This window comes from Arthrobotrys flagrans (assembly GCF_004000055.1).
Source record: "Arthrobotrys flagrans strain CBS H-5679 chromosome Unknown unitig_1, whole genome shotgun sequence".
NCBI lineage: Eukaryota > Fungi > Ascomycota > Orbiliomycetes > Orbiliales > Orbiliaceae > Arthrobotrys > Arthrobotrys flagrans.
Window position 1 is genome coordinate 3,839,259 of NW_027137556.1, and position 14,398 is coordinate 3,853,656.

Here is a 14,398-nt window from a genome sequence, read left to right on the forward strand (position 1 = left end):
CTCATACACAGCCCTGTTGTTTTTTTGCTGTTCGTGGTCTTCTTTTTTCTTTCATCGCATCTGCACAATCGATTAAGGTCACTAGCCGAGTCGTTCTGATACCCGAACGGACTTGTTCTCCCTCGTCAAACAGAAAAAATACCACGCCACACAAAATATCAAAAAAGGTCGCTGCTTCTCTATGATCGAATACAAAACCACCAAAAGGACACCCAAACTCCAGCTCCAAAAGCCTCAAACACCCACCACAATCACTGAGCTCGCCGAACCGGTTAATATAATATCCACAAAACCCTTAACTATAGCTACAACTACTACAGATACAGATACAGCCCCACCAACCTTAAAAATAAACACGATAATGTCCTCCACATTCTCCCAAGCCGTTATGATCTCTCTAAACGAACATATGGCACAAACACTCCTGGATTCGATGACTTCTACGATTCGTTCTTCAAAGTTGGACATGAATAGCCAGATCCAAGGGTTAGAAATGTTGGTGGAGAACCTTGAGGCTTTGAATGCTAGAGTTGAGAGTTATATGACGGAATTGAAGGAGAGAAAGGAGGATATGTTTTGTTACGATGAGTTGGATTTGGAGGGGTTGGAGGAGTGGGTAGACGGGATGGGGGAGGCTTCGTCGTGCAATGGGGTTAGGAGGATTTCGTCGCCGATTGAGTGTAGAGGGAGTAAGGCGAGACTTGGTAAGCTCATTTCTTTGTTTGTTTTATCCTTTTCTTATAATATCGTATTTGAGAAATAGAGATCCTAACACTATGTAACAGCCTCCCGTCGCCTTACAACCCTTTGCGAAGAGGACTTGGCTCATCGTCCGTCTTTCGAGACCATTTCCTCGAAATCCAGCCATAGCGCCTCAGGTTCCATAACCATCAAAGTTGACACTCCCTCAACTCCACCCCCAAGTTCTCACGAACAAAGCCTCTTCACCCCTTCCACACCAGGTCAATTCCGTCAAATCGATCCCAAGAAGATCCCAAAACGCAAACCAGTACCGGCTACCCAACTCCAAATCCCCCAGAAGAACAATAAAGCCTTCAAAAGAAAGGAAGTACCAAACAGGATGTATGAACACCTTGGATCGAGTTCTACAACCGTGAACACCGTTGCTACTTCAGATAGTGCCTGCGGTGGTGGTGTTGACTTTCATAAATTGGAAGCGATGTGGACACCACCGGTTACAGATGAAGAGTGTTCACCTGTTAGAGATCGAGGGGAGACTGTTTGTATTGCTACTGCTATGGCTGTTAATGTTGGCGGTGCCACGGCGATATACCAACCCAAGCCGAGGAGGGTTAAGAGCAAACAGCTGAAGATTTCTATTCCAAGAAAAGGGTCTGGTGGGAAGGGATCTGGAGGATCTATCCCGAAAGAAAAGGTGTCGATGGCGAAAGAAAAGACGGCGAAGATGTTGAAAACACCGAGTTCTGCGCCTTCTGGGACTGTATTGTTTCAAAAACGGACGAAGGAAGAGATGGAGAGGATTAGGTTTAGCTATGAGGAGTGTGAAGGGGGACGGGTAGTTAAGAGGATCGATTCGGGGAAAGAGAAGAGAAAGAGTATTTATGGAAGTGGGAGTGGAAGTGTGAAGAGGAAGCTGTCGTTGAAGGCTAGGAGGCGAAGAAGGTATGAGAATGGGATTCCACGATGTGATAGTCCTGTTCTGGGGAGCTGTGAGGTTGTCTTTGCGAGGAGATAATCACCCCCCCTTCTTTCCCCCAACCTTCCTTATCGTTTTGTCTATTTCTTTTAACTATGCTAACGATGTTTTATTATTCTGGGGGTTGATTCATTGTTGATTCTGCATTTGGAGTACATGGGATTGATTACTTTCTTGAAGTCCGACCGATACGAGCGGACTTGATGGGCATTTGCATGGCTATATTTCTTTACTTACATTCTATAAGGGCATTGCATTGCATTGTACGAAAGTCATGATATGATCTTTGATTCGATTCGATAACTTATATAAGTATTATAGCTGCACGTTGGAGTTGGTTGGAATTTCTGCACTTTGTTTGTAATAATAGCATAGCATATTCTCTCCTACTATTCCAATAATACGAATCGATTCCAATTTATTCTTCCCTCTCATCCTTTGCCTGATCAATGTAAGTATTGTTATAGGAGTAATACGAGCCCATATGCCACAGAGATACTGGGCACCAGTCGTGATACTCGGATTCAAGCATGGCCATGGTAATATTTTGGCGGTGGTGTTTTGTCCCTTCAGCCTCTCTCATTAACATCTGTTTGACAGGGAGGCCCCACATGAGAAACTCGCCAAACCATGCCAGGGCCAAACCAACGTGCCTGAGCTGGGGCCCGAATTGATTAAGTGAAAGTGAGTGAGCGAAATTAAGTACTGGCAATTGAAGTAATTGCATTTGGCAGGATCACAATCAGCCGTTTAAATCCAAGCCCGATTAATTGATCCAGCCGCTTTGGACTATGCCATTCTTTCATTCGGCTGACATCGATATAACACCTACAAACCTCATACGTATACGTATGCTAAACCTCTATACACATACCGTCGTAAGACTTCGTCGTTTTTTATATTTTTATATGGGCCTTGTTAGAACTAATTTTAACCTTACCGTATCGATTCTAGATCATCTCATCTCGTATTCGGTCGATCGGTCGGTCGCATTCGATTGATTGTTCATTGTCTCGGACTCGACTCCCTCTCCCGCCTTAAAACAACGCCACCGCCTGGCGCGACCCGCACGATTTCTCCAGACACCCCCCTACTCCACCTCCAACCTTATCCTTACCCTCTATAACGCCTACTTGAACATCTCTTAGTCAGGGTAGCGATAGTTATATAGATATAATGGAGGACCCGGTCGCAGAGGGCAGCCGGCTGGGCAAGATGGCCATCCAATCCGATGCCGCCGGCGACTACAAACAAGCCTATTATTTCTACCAAGAGTGTCTCAAACAATACGTCGAGGCGCTCAAAGCCGAATCTCAAGAAGACCGTATCGAATGGACCCACGAACAAGTCCTCATCCGCTTCGAGCGTCTCGCCGAACTAAACGCGTGGTATAAGCGGAAGAACCAACTGGAGTCCGGATGGCTAGAACTCGACGATCTGAGGGATAGATTGGAGGCCGTTGCACCCAAGATTTCGACTAAATTGCGCAAGTTCTCTTATGTGTCTGTGCAATCGGTGCCGGATACTGCTCAGGGGAATTCAGCTGCCGTGTCGTCGCCGTCGCAGGCTCAGTCGAAGACTACTAGCGTTGGTGGTGGCGGAGGGTATCACTCGCCGCCTGCGAGTGAGACGCCGTCGCAGGTGTCACCAGGGGGGTATGGTAACCCTCAGGCGACATCAACATATTCGCAACAGCCCATACCACCTCCTCAACAGCCGGTTCAGCCATCGGCTCAGCAGCCATACCAACCACCGGTGCAGCAGCCGGTCACTTCATACCCTCCAACTGCCGGTGGCATTCCTCCAAACCCGGCTCAATACAATGGCGAGCATGTTCGAAGAGAGTCAATTGCTAGTACCGGTCACCAAGTTCAGCCTCCTCAGCGTAAGAACTACAATCCTACCAGACCCATAGTTTCATATAACTAACTATTACTAGACCTAGGTTATAACCACCAAGGCGCTAATGGTGTTACTTCACCCCAGCAACCATATCAACCTGGCATCCCACCAAACCCCGCCACCCAATATGGCACCCAAAGCCCCGGCTCATACGGTGGCGCCTATAAGTCTCCTCAAACGGGGCCCTCCCCTCCCACCTACCCTCCGCAACAAGACCCCAACCAGCTCGCCCGCGTCGGCACCTTCCCCGCCGGAACCCCTCAGCAACCACAACCCGTAATCCAAACACCAGACCCACGAACCTACCTCCTAGCTCCATTCCTTCGTCTCTCCCTCCCCGTAAAAATGTACCACTGCTACGGCGCCCCTCAAAAATACCGCGGTGGCGCCGAAGGATGGAACATCGAAATCAAAGACGGTTCCAAAAACCCCATCTACTACCTCTACGGTCTCAAACAGGCCAATGCCCCCCTTGTCGAAATGTCGCTACACCGTGAAGACGGCAAAAAGACTAGATGTATGGATATTTATACGCCAGCCCGTGAAGGACGACATGTCTATAATATCGGAGATATGACTTATAAACACTACCTTCCCACCCCGGTCGACATCTACTCTCAAGGCGAAGTGATCCCCAACGGTCCTAAAAAGCGAATATTCACCTTCTCGGGCCGAAGATTCATGTGGAGACCAGATGCGCAAAGTAACAGCAATCTTGTCAACGAAAGTCTTTACGAAATCGACGATGGACCGCAGGGGTTTAGACCTACGCAGGCGGGTGGATTACTCGGTGATGGAAAGCCGTTGGAGACGAAGCTGGCCTGGTATGAGCATACCATGTCGCGAAAGAAGTTGGGAAGGATTAATGTGGTTCCTGGGTTGGAGTTGAGTATTGAGGAGATATTCTTGGGGACTATGTTGGGGCATCTCTGTACTATGTGGGAGGCAACGAGGAAGGGGATATAGTTTTTTAACCCCCTTCGATTGGATTTTTGGTTTGTTTTGCTTTTAGGAGGTGCGGGTATTTAGATTTGAAGTTTTTGGGGAAGGTGGGTATGATAATGGGATGGTGGTGGTTGAAGCTGACATTTATTGACTCTTTTTTTATTATCTTTCTTCTACTACCATGCATCTAGCATTTATTTGATGCGGATATTTGATTCTACTACTTCTTCTATTACCACTTTTCTTCTCTTTCTTACTTCTTCTTGAACGATTTGATGTTCCTTTTTTGGTCGTTGTCAAGCCTGCAAGTTTTTTCCTTATATGAAATGTTCGTTTTGATTATCTGAGTATTCTCTTTTTACAAAAAAAAAAGCGGGGTCTTTTGAATCGAAAAAATCTATTTGAAAGTTATAAGAAGTTTTCCTTTCTTTGCTAGATATCATCTACCCATATCTGGCATCTTACTCTGTGTGTATTGAAGAATACCTATGTAGTTCTGGAAGAAGAAGGTTATATATAACATTGTGAAGTTGCGTTCTTGAGGTTGAAGTTGTCCTACGAGTGAATGTTGTAGATGTCTATAAGCTTCGAATGAGTTGAAAACGTCCCACAGAAAATTAACCAAAATTATTTTATTTTATTCCTTCAACTCCTCCATTGACCCCTTCTTCTCTTCACCCTTCCATCTTCCCAAAATATTTCATCAAACCCAACCTCTTCACGAACCATCATCATCACCACGACCATCATCATACCGTGGACTAATCACCTCCCACGTGCATATACGTGCAAACCAAACCAACCTTCCACTCCCGGCTAGCCCACCACTTAAAAAAACCCCACAAAATGATGTTTGGCAACCACACCTGTCATACCCATCCAATCCACATTCTCCACCTGGGTCGACGACTGTCTCGACCTCGGCTCAGAATCTAAAGACGAATATATTACTATTACTAACAATAACGGCAGGGTATGCTCTAATACCTTAGCTAATCTACATACTCCCCGATTCGTGGGGATAGAAGATATTGAAGAGCAATTACAGGCTAGTTTCGACGCTTGGGTCGGTGATTGTGTTCATCTCGAGAGGAAGAAGAATATAGAGAAGCATACGGTGAAGATATCATATACGACGAAAAAGAGGTATTGGGAAGATACATTATCTAATAAATATAGTAATCCCAGTATAGAAGACCTCTCATCTGAGCTCGAAGACCTCCACCTAGAGGAGGATATTAAAAGTATCAACGAACGACAACACATTTTGGAAAGTTTGAAAGGAGAGCTTGAAGGTGCTTTATACTACGGCAGCGGTGACGAAAAGGGAAGATTTGGGGATATAGGTTACAGGGGTGGTTGTTTAGTATCGGGAGGGGATAAAACCCGGGAAGGTGCGAATATTAGTTGGAAGATTAACAACCACGTTGCAGACAGTAGTACCAATTAGAAAGAGGATCCTAAAGATAATAACGATAAGGAACCATCGCAGATCAGGACGCTTGGATCTTACATTTTTCAGAAGATTTCTTCGTTTGTAAGTTCTACAACGAGTAGGAAACGACAGAGAGAGGAAAGCGACGTAGGCGATTGTGAGGACGAGAGGATTCCGTCTTCACCGCCACCATTACTGCCACCACTCGAGCTCCCACCGAGGTCTAGGAAGAGACAACATGAGGGCCGACGCGGACGACCTTGAGAAGTACGACTTGAATGGTTGGTATCCCTTCCGACCATACCAACCCACCTCGTCTTTCTAACGGCCATACCTTTCTAGGCTACCCGGATCTATCAATTACGGATCACTTCTTTCCCGTTCCACTAGATTATACCAAGCCTAATGGACATGAAATCACGATCTTTGCACGGGTAGTCAAGAAATTCGAGAAGCCTGTTAAACCGGGGAAGAAGAAGGCGAAGAAGGAAGATAATGGAGAGGGTGAGGAAGGGAGGATAGGGTGTATTGTAAGTTTTTCTAAGTTTTGGGGTTATTGGGGTTTGCAGAGGTGGCTAATTTTGGATGTTAAGTGTGTTATTTAAATGGTATGTGGTTCATATAAATTAAGTATCTACTGAAGTTGTTATATGATTTACTAATGATGGATACAGGCGGCCCGGGCTTCAATAACACCACGCCCAAAGCCGACTACGTCTCTAAATTCATCGATAAAGGCTACACGATTGTCCTCCTCGACCAAAGAGGCACCGGTCTCTCCGAATGTATCTGCGCCGAAAACATCCCCGGGAACACACCGGAGGAGCAAGCAGACTATGTATCACATTTTAGAGCAGACGATATCGTTAGGGACGCGGAGGTTGTGAGGGAGAAGCTTGTAGGGAAAGAAGGGAAGTGGAGTTTGGCGGGGCAGAGCTTTGGGGGGTTTTGTATTGTGACTTATTTGAGTTTTAGGTGGGTATATATCTTATACTTTAGTATTGGGGGTGAGGTTGCTGATTTTGGGGATTTGGGAAGACCGGAGTATATTACTGAGGCGTTCATGTTCGGTGGTATTCCACCTATTGGTGAGAATACCCCGGATCAGGTCTATATAAATCTCTACAGTAAGCTTTACTTCCGCCTTCACCCCGTAGCCAACTAACAGAATATACAGAACGTTTAGCGGATCGTAACACCGTGTACTATACAAAGTACCCCAAAGACATCGAACGAGTCAAAGAGATCGCCAAATACCTCAACGAAAATGAGATCAAGCTTTCCAATGGGGGTACTCTAACCATCGACCGATTCAGAGACTTGGGTATCTCGCTCGGTATGCATGGGGGTATTGATAGTATTCATAGTAAGTGAAACATGAATATTCCGAGACAGAAGAATTTAATTAATGTACCTTATATGATGTGGATAGAATTGGTGTTTAGAACTCATAATGACATCAAACGATTCGGAAAGATCCTGAGTCCGACACTGAGTCTAATTCAATCGAATCAATCGTTCGATGATCATGTGCTATACTGCATATTGCATGAGGCGATATATTGTCAAGAGTAAGTCCCATCACCTACCTTACACCCGTATATTGTATCAAAAGGGAATGTCACTTACTCGAATACAGCGGCAACGCCTCCAACTGGTCCGCAGACCGCATCCTCCTCCAACAATCTGACACCCGTCTCCGCTCCTACTCCACCTACCTAACCTCCTCAACCCCCTCCCTTCCAGGAACGCTCGGCGCCCTCTTCTTCACCGGCGAAATGATCTACCCCTCAATGCTAACCTCCTACTCCTCCCTCACACCCCTAAAACAAATCGCAGAACTCCTTGCTGCCAAAAAATGGGAAGGAAAATTATACAATCTTGATCAGCTGGCGCAGAATAAAGTACCTGTATACGCGGCGACGTATTTGGAAGATATGTATGTGGATTTTGAGTTGACGAGGGTATTTGTGAGGAAGACGAAGGGGGTTAGGGAGTGGATTAGTAATGGGGTTATGCATAATGGGATTTCGGCGAAGGGTGGGGAGGTTATTGGGAAGTTGTGGGAGTTGAGGAAGGGGATTTGTGATTAGGGGTATACTGGTATGTAGTTTCAGGACCTACCGGTAAGTGGATATATGGAGGTATATGTGGGATTGTGGGGAGTATTTTAGTTTCGATGGGGGAAGACTTTATACCTGTAAGTTGTGGGTACGAGACAAACTTGTATGTCTTATAGATGTAATTTCGAATTGAATCGGACACGGCCAAAGAAGCGCCCCGGGTGGCATGTGCATTGGTTTATCTCCCTTCTCCTTAGTAAAATTTAAAAGGTGTGACGAATCCACAAAGGCAATAAAGCGATATCAGACTCGGATATTTTCCGCACACTCTGATAATTTCTAGCTGTTGATACTGTCATATTCACGAGGTCATGTCGTGAGGCTTTCGCTCGGTTGGTGGCAACTCGAGCTAAAGTGGCCCACTTTTTTGGGGAGCTTTAAAGCTCAAGCCATTTTTTGACTCGAGACGAGGTACACACGCATTTAACGTCGTCCGAAAAAAAAAGTACGGTGCACCGCAAAAAGGACGAAAAGTAAGGTATACCGATAGCTACCTCAGAAGAAGGAAGAAAAATTCAAAGAGAGCATCGATTTGTATTCCGTCCCTGCAGGACCAATCCACAAGAAACGCGGGGTAAATGAATCCGAGCCATGGCTCTACCCCGAGAGTGCGTGAGGGTGAATTGTTATTCCTTAATTATCCCGGTTGTCTTTCTAGCTATATGTTTAAATAAAGCCTAAATTCCCACTCTGCCCCTCGGGGGAGCTGACTTGACTTCTTTGAAAAGAATCCTCCAAATCCATTGCATTCTATCTTCGGGATCAGTTTGATCATATCAACAACTAAAACTTTGAATAAGGTCTTAAGGGGGAGCGACAAATAGTTATTTCAACGGAAGAAAAAATGCCGGAAACATCGAGTAACACCGGTTACAAACCGCTGCAGGGCAAGCTTGCCATTGTCACTGGAGCTTCAAGAGGTATGCCCCTACCAAAGAGCTCGAAAGCTCCAACCAATCAAAATCCCTATCCCAAACCCAGCTTATTCAAAATACCACACTTCAACGCACTAAACCCCTACCCTAAAATCCAGGTATCGGCGCCGCCATAGCCACCAAACTCGCCTCCTACGGTGCAACTCTGGTCCTAAACTACACCTCTCCCTCCTCTGCCCAACGAACACAAGACCTAGCCGATACCCTTTCCCAAAAATACGGCACCGCATCAATTATCGTAAAAGCAGACCTCGGTGACACAAATGTCGGCGAGGAAATCATATCCGCCATCAAAACCTCGCCGTTATACGCCACCAGCACCCGACCCTTAAAAGTCGATGTAATCATTAACAACGCCGGTATCTCCAAAAACACAAAAACCGCGGATGTGAACCCCGCCGTATTCAACGAACACTATAGAGTCAACGTCCTGGGTCCGTTATTGCTTGTTCAAGCTGCGATACCATATCTTCCTTATGATGGTTCCGGGAGGATTGTTTCACTTTCGAGTGTTTCTGCGACGTTGGGGTTACCGGGACAGGCTATTTATGGGGGTACTAAAGCTGCTTTGGAGGCTATGACGAGGACGTGGGCGAGGGAGTTGGCGGATAGGTGTACGGCTACTTGTGTTAATCCCGGTCCGGTGGTGACGGATATGTATGGCGGGACTAGTGAGGAGTTCAAGGAGGTTATGAGACCTTTTATTGGTATGTCAAAAAAAAAAATTCTTTCGTAGCATATATATCATATGAGGACTAATGGTTTACGGTAATTAAACAGAACACGCACCTTTGATGAATGCGGGTGGTGCGAAGGGTCGTGGAGCGACCGCTAAGGAGATTGCGGGGTGTGTGGGGATGATTTGTTTACCTGAGAGCTATTGGTGTACTGGAAGTGTGGTTTCTTGTAACGGGGGGATGTTAATGGGGATTTAAAGAAGCGGGGAAGTGATTGGATTGTGGAAGGTGGTGCACCGGGTGTTAGGAATATCGTCATATGCATATTTGGTAATTTGGTCATTTTTTTCCGAATCGAATCAAGCAACCTCGAACTCTAATCGATAGTAACTTATTAAATGGGTTTAACTTAATAGCGTGTGATCGATCGGACAGTTTATGAAACACCGATTCTCCTTTCCAGATATGTGGATCCAGTATCAAGTTGAAGAGATTGATAGCCAATTTCTCCAAACATGGCGTTTGAGACTTTAGGCAGTTCTTAAATGCAACGGCAGATTCGAATAGAAGCCCATTGGGACTAATATCAATCTTAATCCAGTTAGCGCATACGACTCTACCAGGGGAGCATCGTTTTCTAAAATATAACCTAATTAGTTCTCAGGGATCAATAATACGTATACCGCACTTCCGTATGATATTCAGATCCAATATCAAAATACTAATCTTATAGTTCTTTAAAGCTGGGTTCCTAACCCTCTAGGATTTAGTCCTTCTCCAACCCCATGCACGTGATACTCTTGAGCTCAAAAAATTGTTTTGCTTGTAATATTGACAATACTATGTGCTCAGCAGTCTCATAATTTTCATGTTCTACATGGTATTCAAATCGCGTCTGGCCTTGAGACTAATTCGGACGTAGTCTCATACCATTCAGATCCTCAAAACTAATACCGAAAGCACCACCAATCTTCTAGTTCTTGAAACCTCGACTCCAAATCTTCTAGCATTCGTCCTATTCCAACCCCCAATGCAGGTGATACTTTTGAGCCAAATAACTGATGTTCAATTGTGTAACATGACCAAAAAGTCTATGCTCAGCAGCTTAAGAAATATTTATCTCTTTTAGTGCTTCCACGTGATAACATTGAACCTCAAAACTAAAACTTAGGTGTCACAAGAATCTACGTGGCGGTATTGAGCTTCAAAAATTTGGTAGCACAAGGATCTGAGAGCCTTAGAGTGTAGATCTGTCTATCTCCAAGTATCTACTGTGAGACTTTACTATTCAGGATCAAATCACGTGGGAAAATTGGGCTCAGAATTACTGAATTTATGTGTAACAAAGACCCACAGCTTGAAGATACTAGTAGATCCTTAACTAAGCTAGAAGTTTAATGCACGTGATGTTTTTGGAGTCTGAAAAGGTCCGATAGGGCAGATACTGAGCTGAGACTCTTGTGCTGTTTGATACCTACTTGGGCTCCTCAGAAGCTAGTGCACTTGGGAGTCACGCGCAAATTCGGTATTATTGGAAACAAGAAAAGGATTAGCTGTTTCATCATTCGATCATTTTACGAGGGATTAATAGGCTTTACAAAGTGGGCGGTGGAGCGTCAGCGAAAAAGGTGGATGCCAACGGAAATGTGGATAATCGTGTGGACAGGTGTGCCAGAGAATCCTTGCGAATCTAGCTATAGATATAGGCATCTTACACATGCACTATTGCAATCATGAACGTATGAAATCTGTACCATCTAAAGTTGTCCATATGTAAAGGAAAGAGTATTTGAGAGTTTAGGAAGCAGGAGAACCACAGCTGGTTCATTCGTTCGGCCGGATTCGGATTTGCTTAGTCCGGTCTCAGACGACAAAAGAGTGATGCAAAAACTCTCCGTGGGCTCGATGCAATGTTTGTAATGAGATGAGATGGAGTAATTAACTATAGCGCTAGCGGCAATTTTCTTAAGAAACTGAAGCCGTGGAATTTGATAATTCCGAACGAAAGGAAAGGAAAAATGCACAAGATGCACATGTAAAGAGTTGCAGCCGACACGAAGCCGAAACGGCGAAATACGAATGCGAGAAAGCGTAATTGGAACTTATTCCGAGTGGCCTGAATCAAATCTGTATAACAGCCGTGTCAGTCGATTGCATCCTCTGATACCAATATCCCTCTCAAAACCTGCTACATGAAAGTAAGTCGATTCGAATGTTCATGTTCAAGGCTTCTATTATCTATACGTGTCCCACCTTCTTCGCAAATTGCAACCGGTAGGCGCAGATCCTAGTGTACATGTGCCGGACCACTGGAATGGGTTCCGAGGCTCCGGAGCCCACAGGGCCCAAGGTTTAAAGATCCAACAGAGCCGAGAACAGACCCCAATTCCAGAACTTATGCCCTACCACGTACGTCATCTGATCAGGTTGCAATTGGGGGGTCCTCGCTCATAAAACCTTGGCTAACCAGTACCAGCCGTGCGCGTATGCGTCAAAGTCTTTTAGGCGAAAGTTGGCTGTCACATTGCGAAAAGGAGTGGTTACTCGGTCAAAACTAGCACTTACCGGGCATATGCACTGTTTCAAGTAAAGAAAGAGTCCAGTATGTTCAAAAAGCCTCAGAGCATATTTGACTTTCCGTATTCGACATGATAACTAACAGAGGATTCTTGGTACTTGTACAATTATCATTGTAGTATACTAGTCGGCTGTTTTCATGATATCTGTGAGATGGTGGCGACGAAAATCCGAAGGTTCTAGCCTACAACTGCTCGTAAAACATGTATCTCGATGGGGTTCGGGCTCATGCAACTACCAGTTATCTCCCAAGGCCTTGGTGTCGGATGATCCCAACGACTCGTCTATTTTTTGCGACTAATTTTGAGCCCTCCCGTGCGTGGATGTATCCAACTGCTTGAGAATATGCATGAAAGTTACGAAATATTCATTTCATGTACCATCCTGTTGCATCCTCTGTGCCGTTGGCGGGTCCATCATTAATCTTTCGGCCCATATTCCGTTTAGAAGTCCCTTTTCTAGCTCACAGATGTACAAAAACGAACACAACATTTTAGTCTTGTTGGTCAGGCATAAGCAGGACTCTGCGCTTGGAGTAGAGGGGGTTCAACATGACAAACTTGCGCTTGTCAGCCCCCCTTTTGGGAGGCCTGTTGGTGTGCTTGTATGCTTGTCCGGATACGCGGTTCCGCAAAAGATCCAGGTTGCTAGCCTAGGTTTGTGCAGGCCAGTGCTGCAGTAGCCAGCTGGTTATGGTTCTCTATTCTCGTATGTCCGTGAGTATATTTGTTTTTCCTGCGTTAGGAAAATGTTGATGTTGCACTAAGCCCCGGCGTATCCGGACGCTTTTCTAAGTGCGTATTCTTCTTCTTCTTCTTCTTTTTTCCCCCTCTTGACTGCATGTCAGTGAGCTCTCGCTCATGCATGCAGTTTCTGACATTAAATGGACGTAGGAGGTCAGGAATCTCCCTAGATTGGCAAGTTATCGACATAAGAAAGAGCGAACCACGAACGAGACGAGCAGTTTTCAAGAAAATTAGACTAGTCGGCGGGGTAGGGGCCTAGGGCTAGGCACGAACCGGGTGGGTACATATACATAAGGAATAATGTACAACATATGGGGCTTATAGAGACGCTAATGAGGGTGTCAGCCCATCTGATGATGCCATGCGTGTTAGATTGGCTGATATTGAGAGGCTATTAATCAAGCACATGGGTTTGTCTTTTCGGAATTTTGTGAAATCATATTGCATCACCAATTTCGAAAAAACGACGTCGGTTCGATGCCGTTTTTGAGAAATATATACCGAATTGTCTCAGTCAGGAGAGTTGCGTCTCGTATAACCTTGCGTTAGGGCGTTTCGCCAACGGCGCTAGCAAGATACTAGGTATCTTCAATTAATTCTGAAGGGGATATATTTGAGAAAGTGGAGCTGTTGCGCAACAGTGGATTTCGAGAGAGAGTACAGAGCTTCTAGTGGACGCCGAAATTTTGGGCGGTAAATCTGCTCACTGTGTCTTCTGGTTCCGCTGCAATTCTGCGGCAAAGGTACCGAACTATTCTTCATCAGGTTAGCATAGAAACTGGTTAGGTCCATGCCTCCTCGGTTTCTAAGACTTACGAGAGACTAGGCTTTTAATCAGCCGCTCGTATAACATAATGCATGGATACACGTCTTGAACGTCCGAGTTAGAAGGATTGCCTACTAAATCCACCCCCGCTTTCGGCTCCTTGAGAGCTCTGGTATCTGCTTTGAGGCTAGGATCCAAGGTAATTTCTGCGATATATCTTATGGATTTCATAGATTTAAAGAGTTTAGACGATCGTCGTACCTCGGTTTTTGTATTTATGATGGCCGTCTAGGTGTTAGTTGGGCAGGGTATATAGAACTCGATACAATGCGCTAGCCTGGCTTCTAACCGTCATCTGTTGGATTCTGACCTGAGAGGGTGTCATGCTATTTTCTTATTCACTCAGACGAAATGCCTTAATTTCTATTTCGAGCACACCCACATGTCTACAGCGATGTACGCAGAAATTTAGACCACCCTCCCTTTCCAGACGTACGGGTTACGGGAAGAGAAGTTGGCTCGCCAAAATTTTTTTCTCCTTTGATCCCCAAATCCCAATGTTTTGCAAAGAGCAGAGAAATACTCTGGGTTTTTTTCTTCTTCTTGTTCTTTCC

General features: G+C 45.2%; 4 protein-coding genes across 4 annotated transcripts; all 4 read left to right on the forward strand.

The window, feature by feature from the left end:
* Positions 1 to 361: 361 nt before the first annotated feature.
* On the forward strand, positions 362 to 1,717 carry DFL_009162 (uncharacterized protein; the record flags this gene model as incomplete). The annotated part of the gene is made up of 2 exons (XM_067639006.1): positions 362 to 704; positions 786 to 1,717. The coding sequence occupies 2 exons, from the start codon at positions 362 to 364 to the stop codon at positions 1,715 to 1,717; spliced, it is 1,275 nt and encodes a 424-aa protein (XP_067486837.1).
* An 812-nt stretch (positions 1,718 to 2,529) lies between these two features.
* DFL_009163 (uncharacterized protein) lies at positions 2,530 to 4,546 on the forward strand (the record flags this gene model as incomplete). The annotated part of the gene is made up of 4 exons (XM_067639007.1): positions 2,530 to 2,556; positions 2,633 to 2,660; positions 2,850 to 3,563; positions 3,618 to 4,546. 4 exons carry the CDS (start codon positions 2,530 to 2,532, stop codon positions 4,544 to 4,546), a joined length of 1,698 nt encoding a protein of 565 aa, XP_067486838.1.
* Positions 4,547 to 6,198: 1,652 nt separating this feature from the next.
* DFL_009164 (uncharacterized protein) lies at positions 6,199 to 8,053 on the forward strand (the record flags this gene model as incomplete). The annotated part of the gene is made up of 9 exons (XM_067639008.1): positions 6,199 to 6,241; positions 6,303 to 6,394; positions 6,478 to 6,490; positions 6,554 to 6,568; positions 6,635 to 6,935; positions 6,999 to 7,087; positions 7,138 to 7,326; positions 7,393 to 7,531; positions 7,600 to 8,053. 9 exons carry the CDS (start codon positions 6,199 to 6,201, stop codon positions 8,051 to 8,053), a joined length of 1,335 nt encoding a protein of 444 aa, XP_067486839.1.
* Positions 8,054 to 8,927: 874 nt separating this feature from the next.
* On the forward strand, positions 8,928 to 9,953 carry DFL_009165 (uncharacterized protein; the record flags this gene model as incomplete). The annotated part of the gene is made up of 3 exons (XM_067639009.1): positions 8,928 to 9,003; positions 9,117 to 9,725; positions 9,799 to 9,953. 3 exons carry the CDS (start codon positions 8,928 to 8,930, stop codon positions 9,951 to 9,953), a joined length of 840 nt encoding a protein of 279 aa, XP_067486840.1.
* Between the last annotated feature and the right edge of the window lie 4,445 nt (positions 9,954 to 14,398).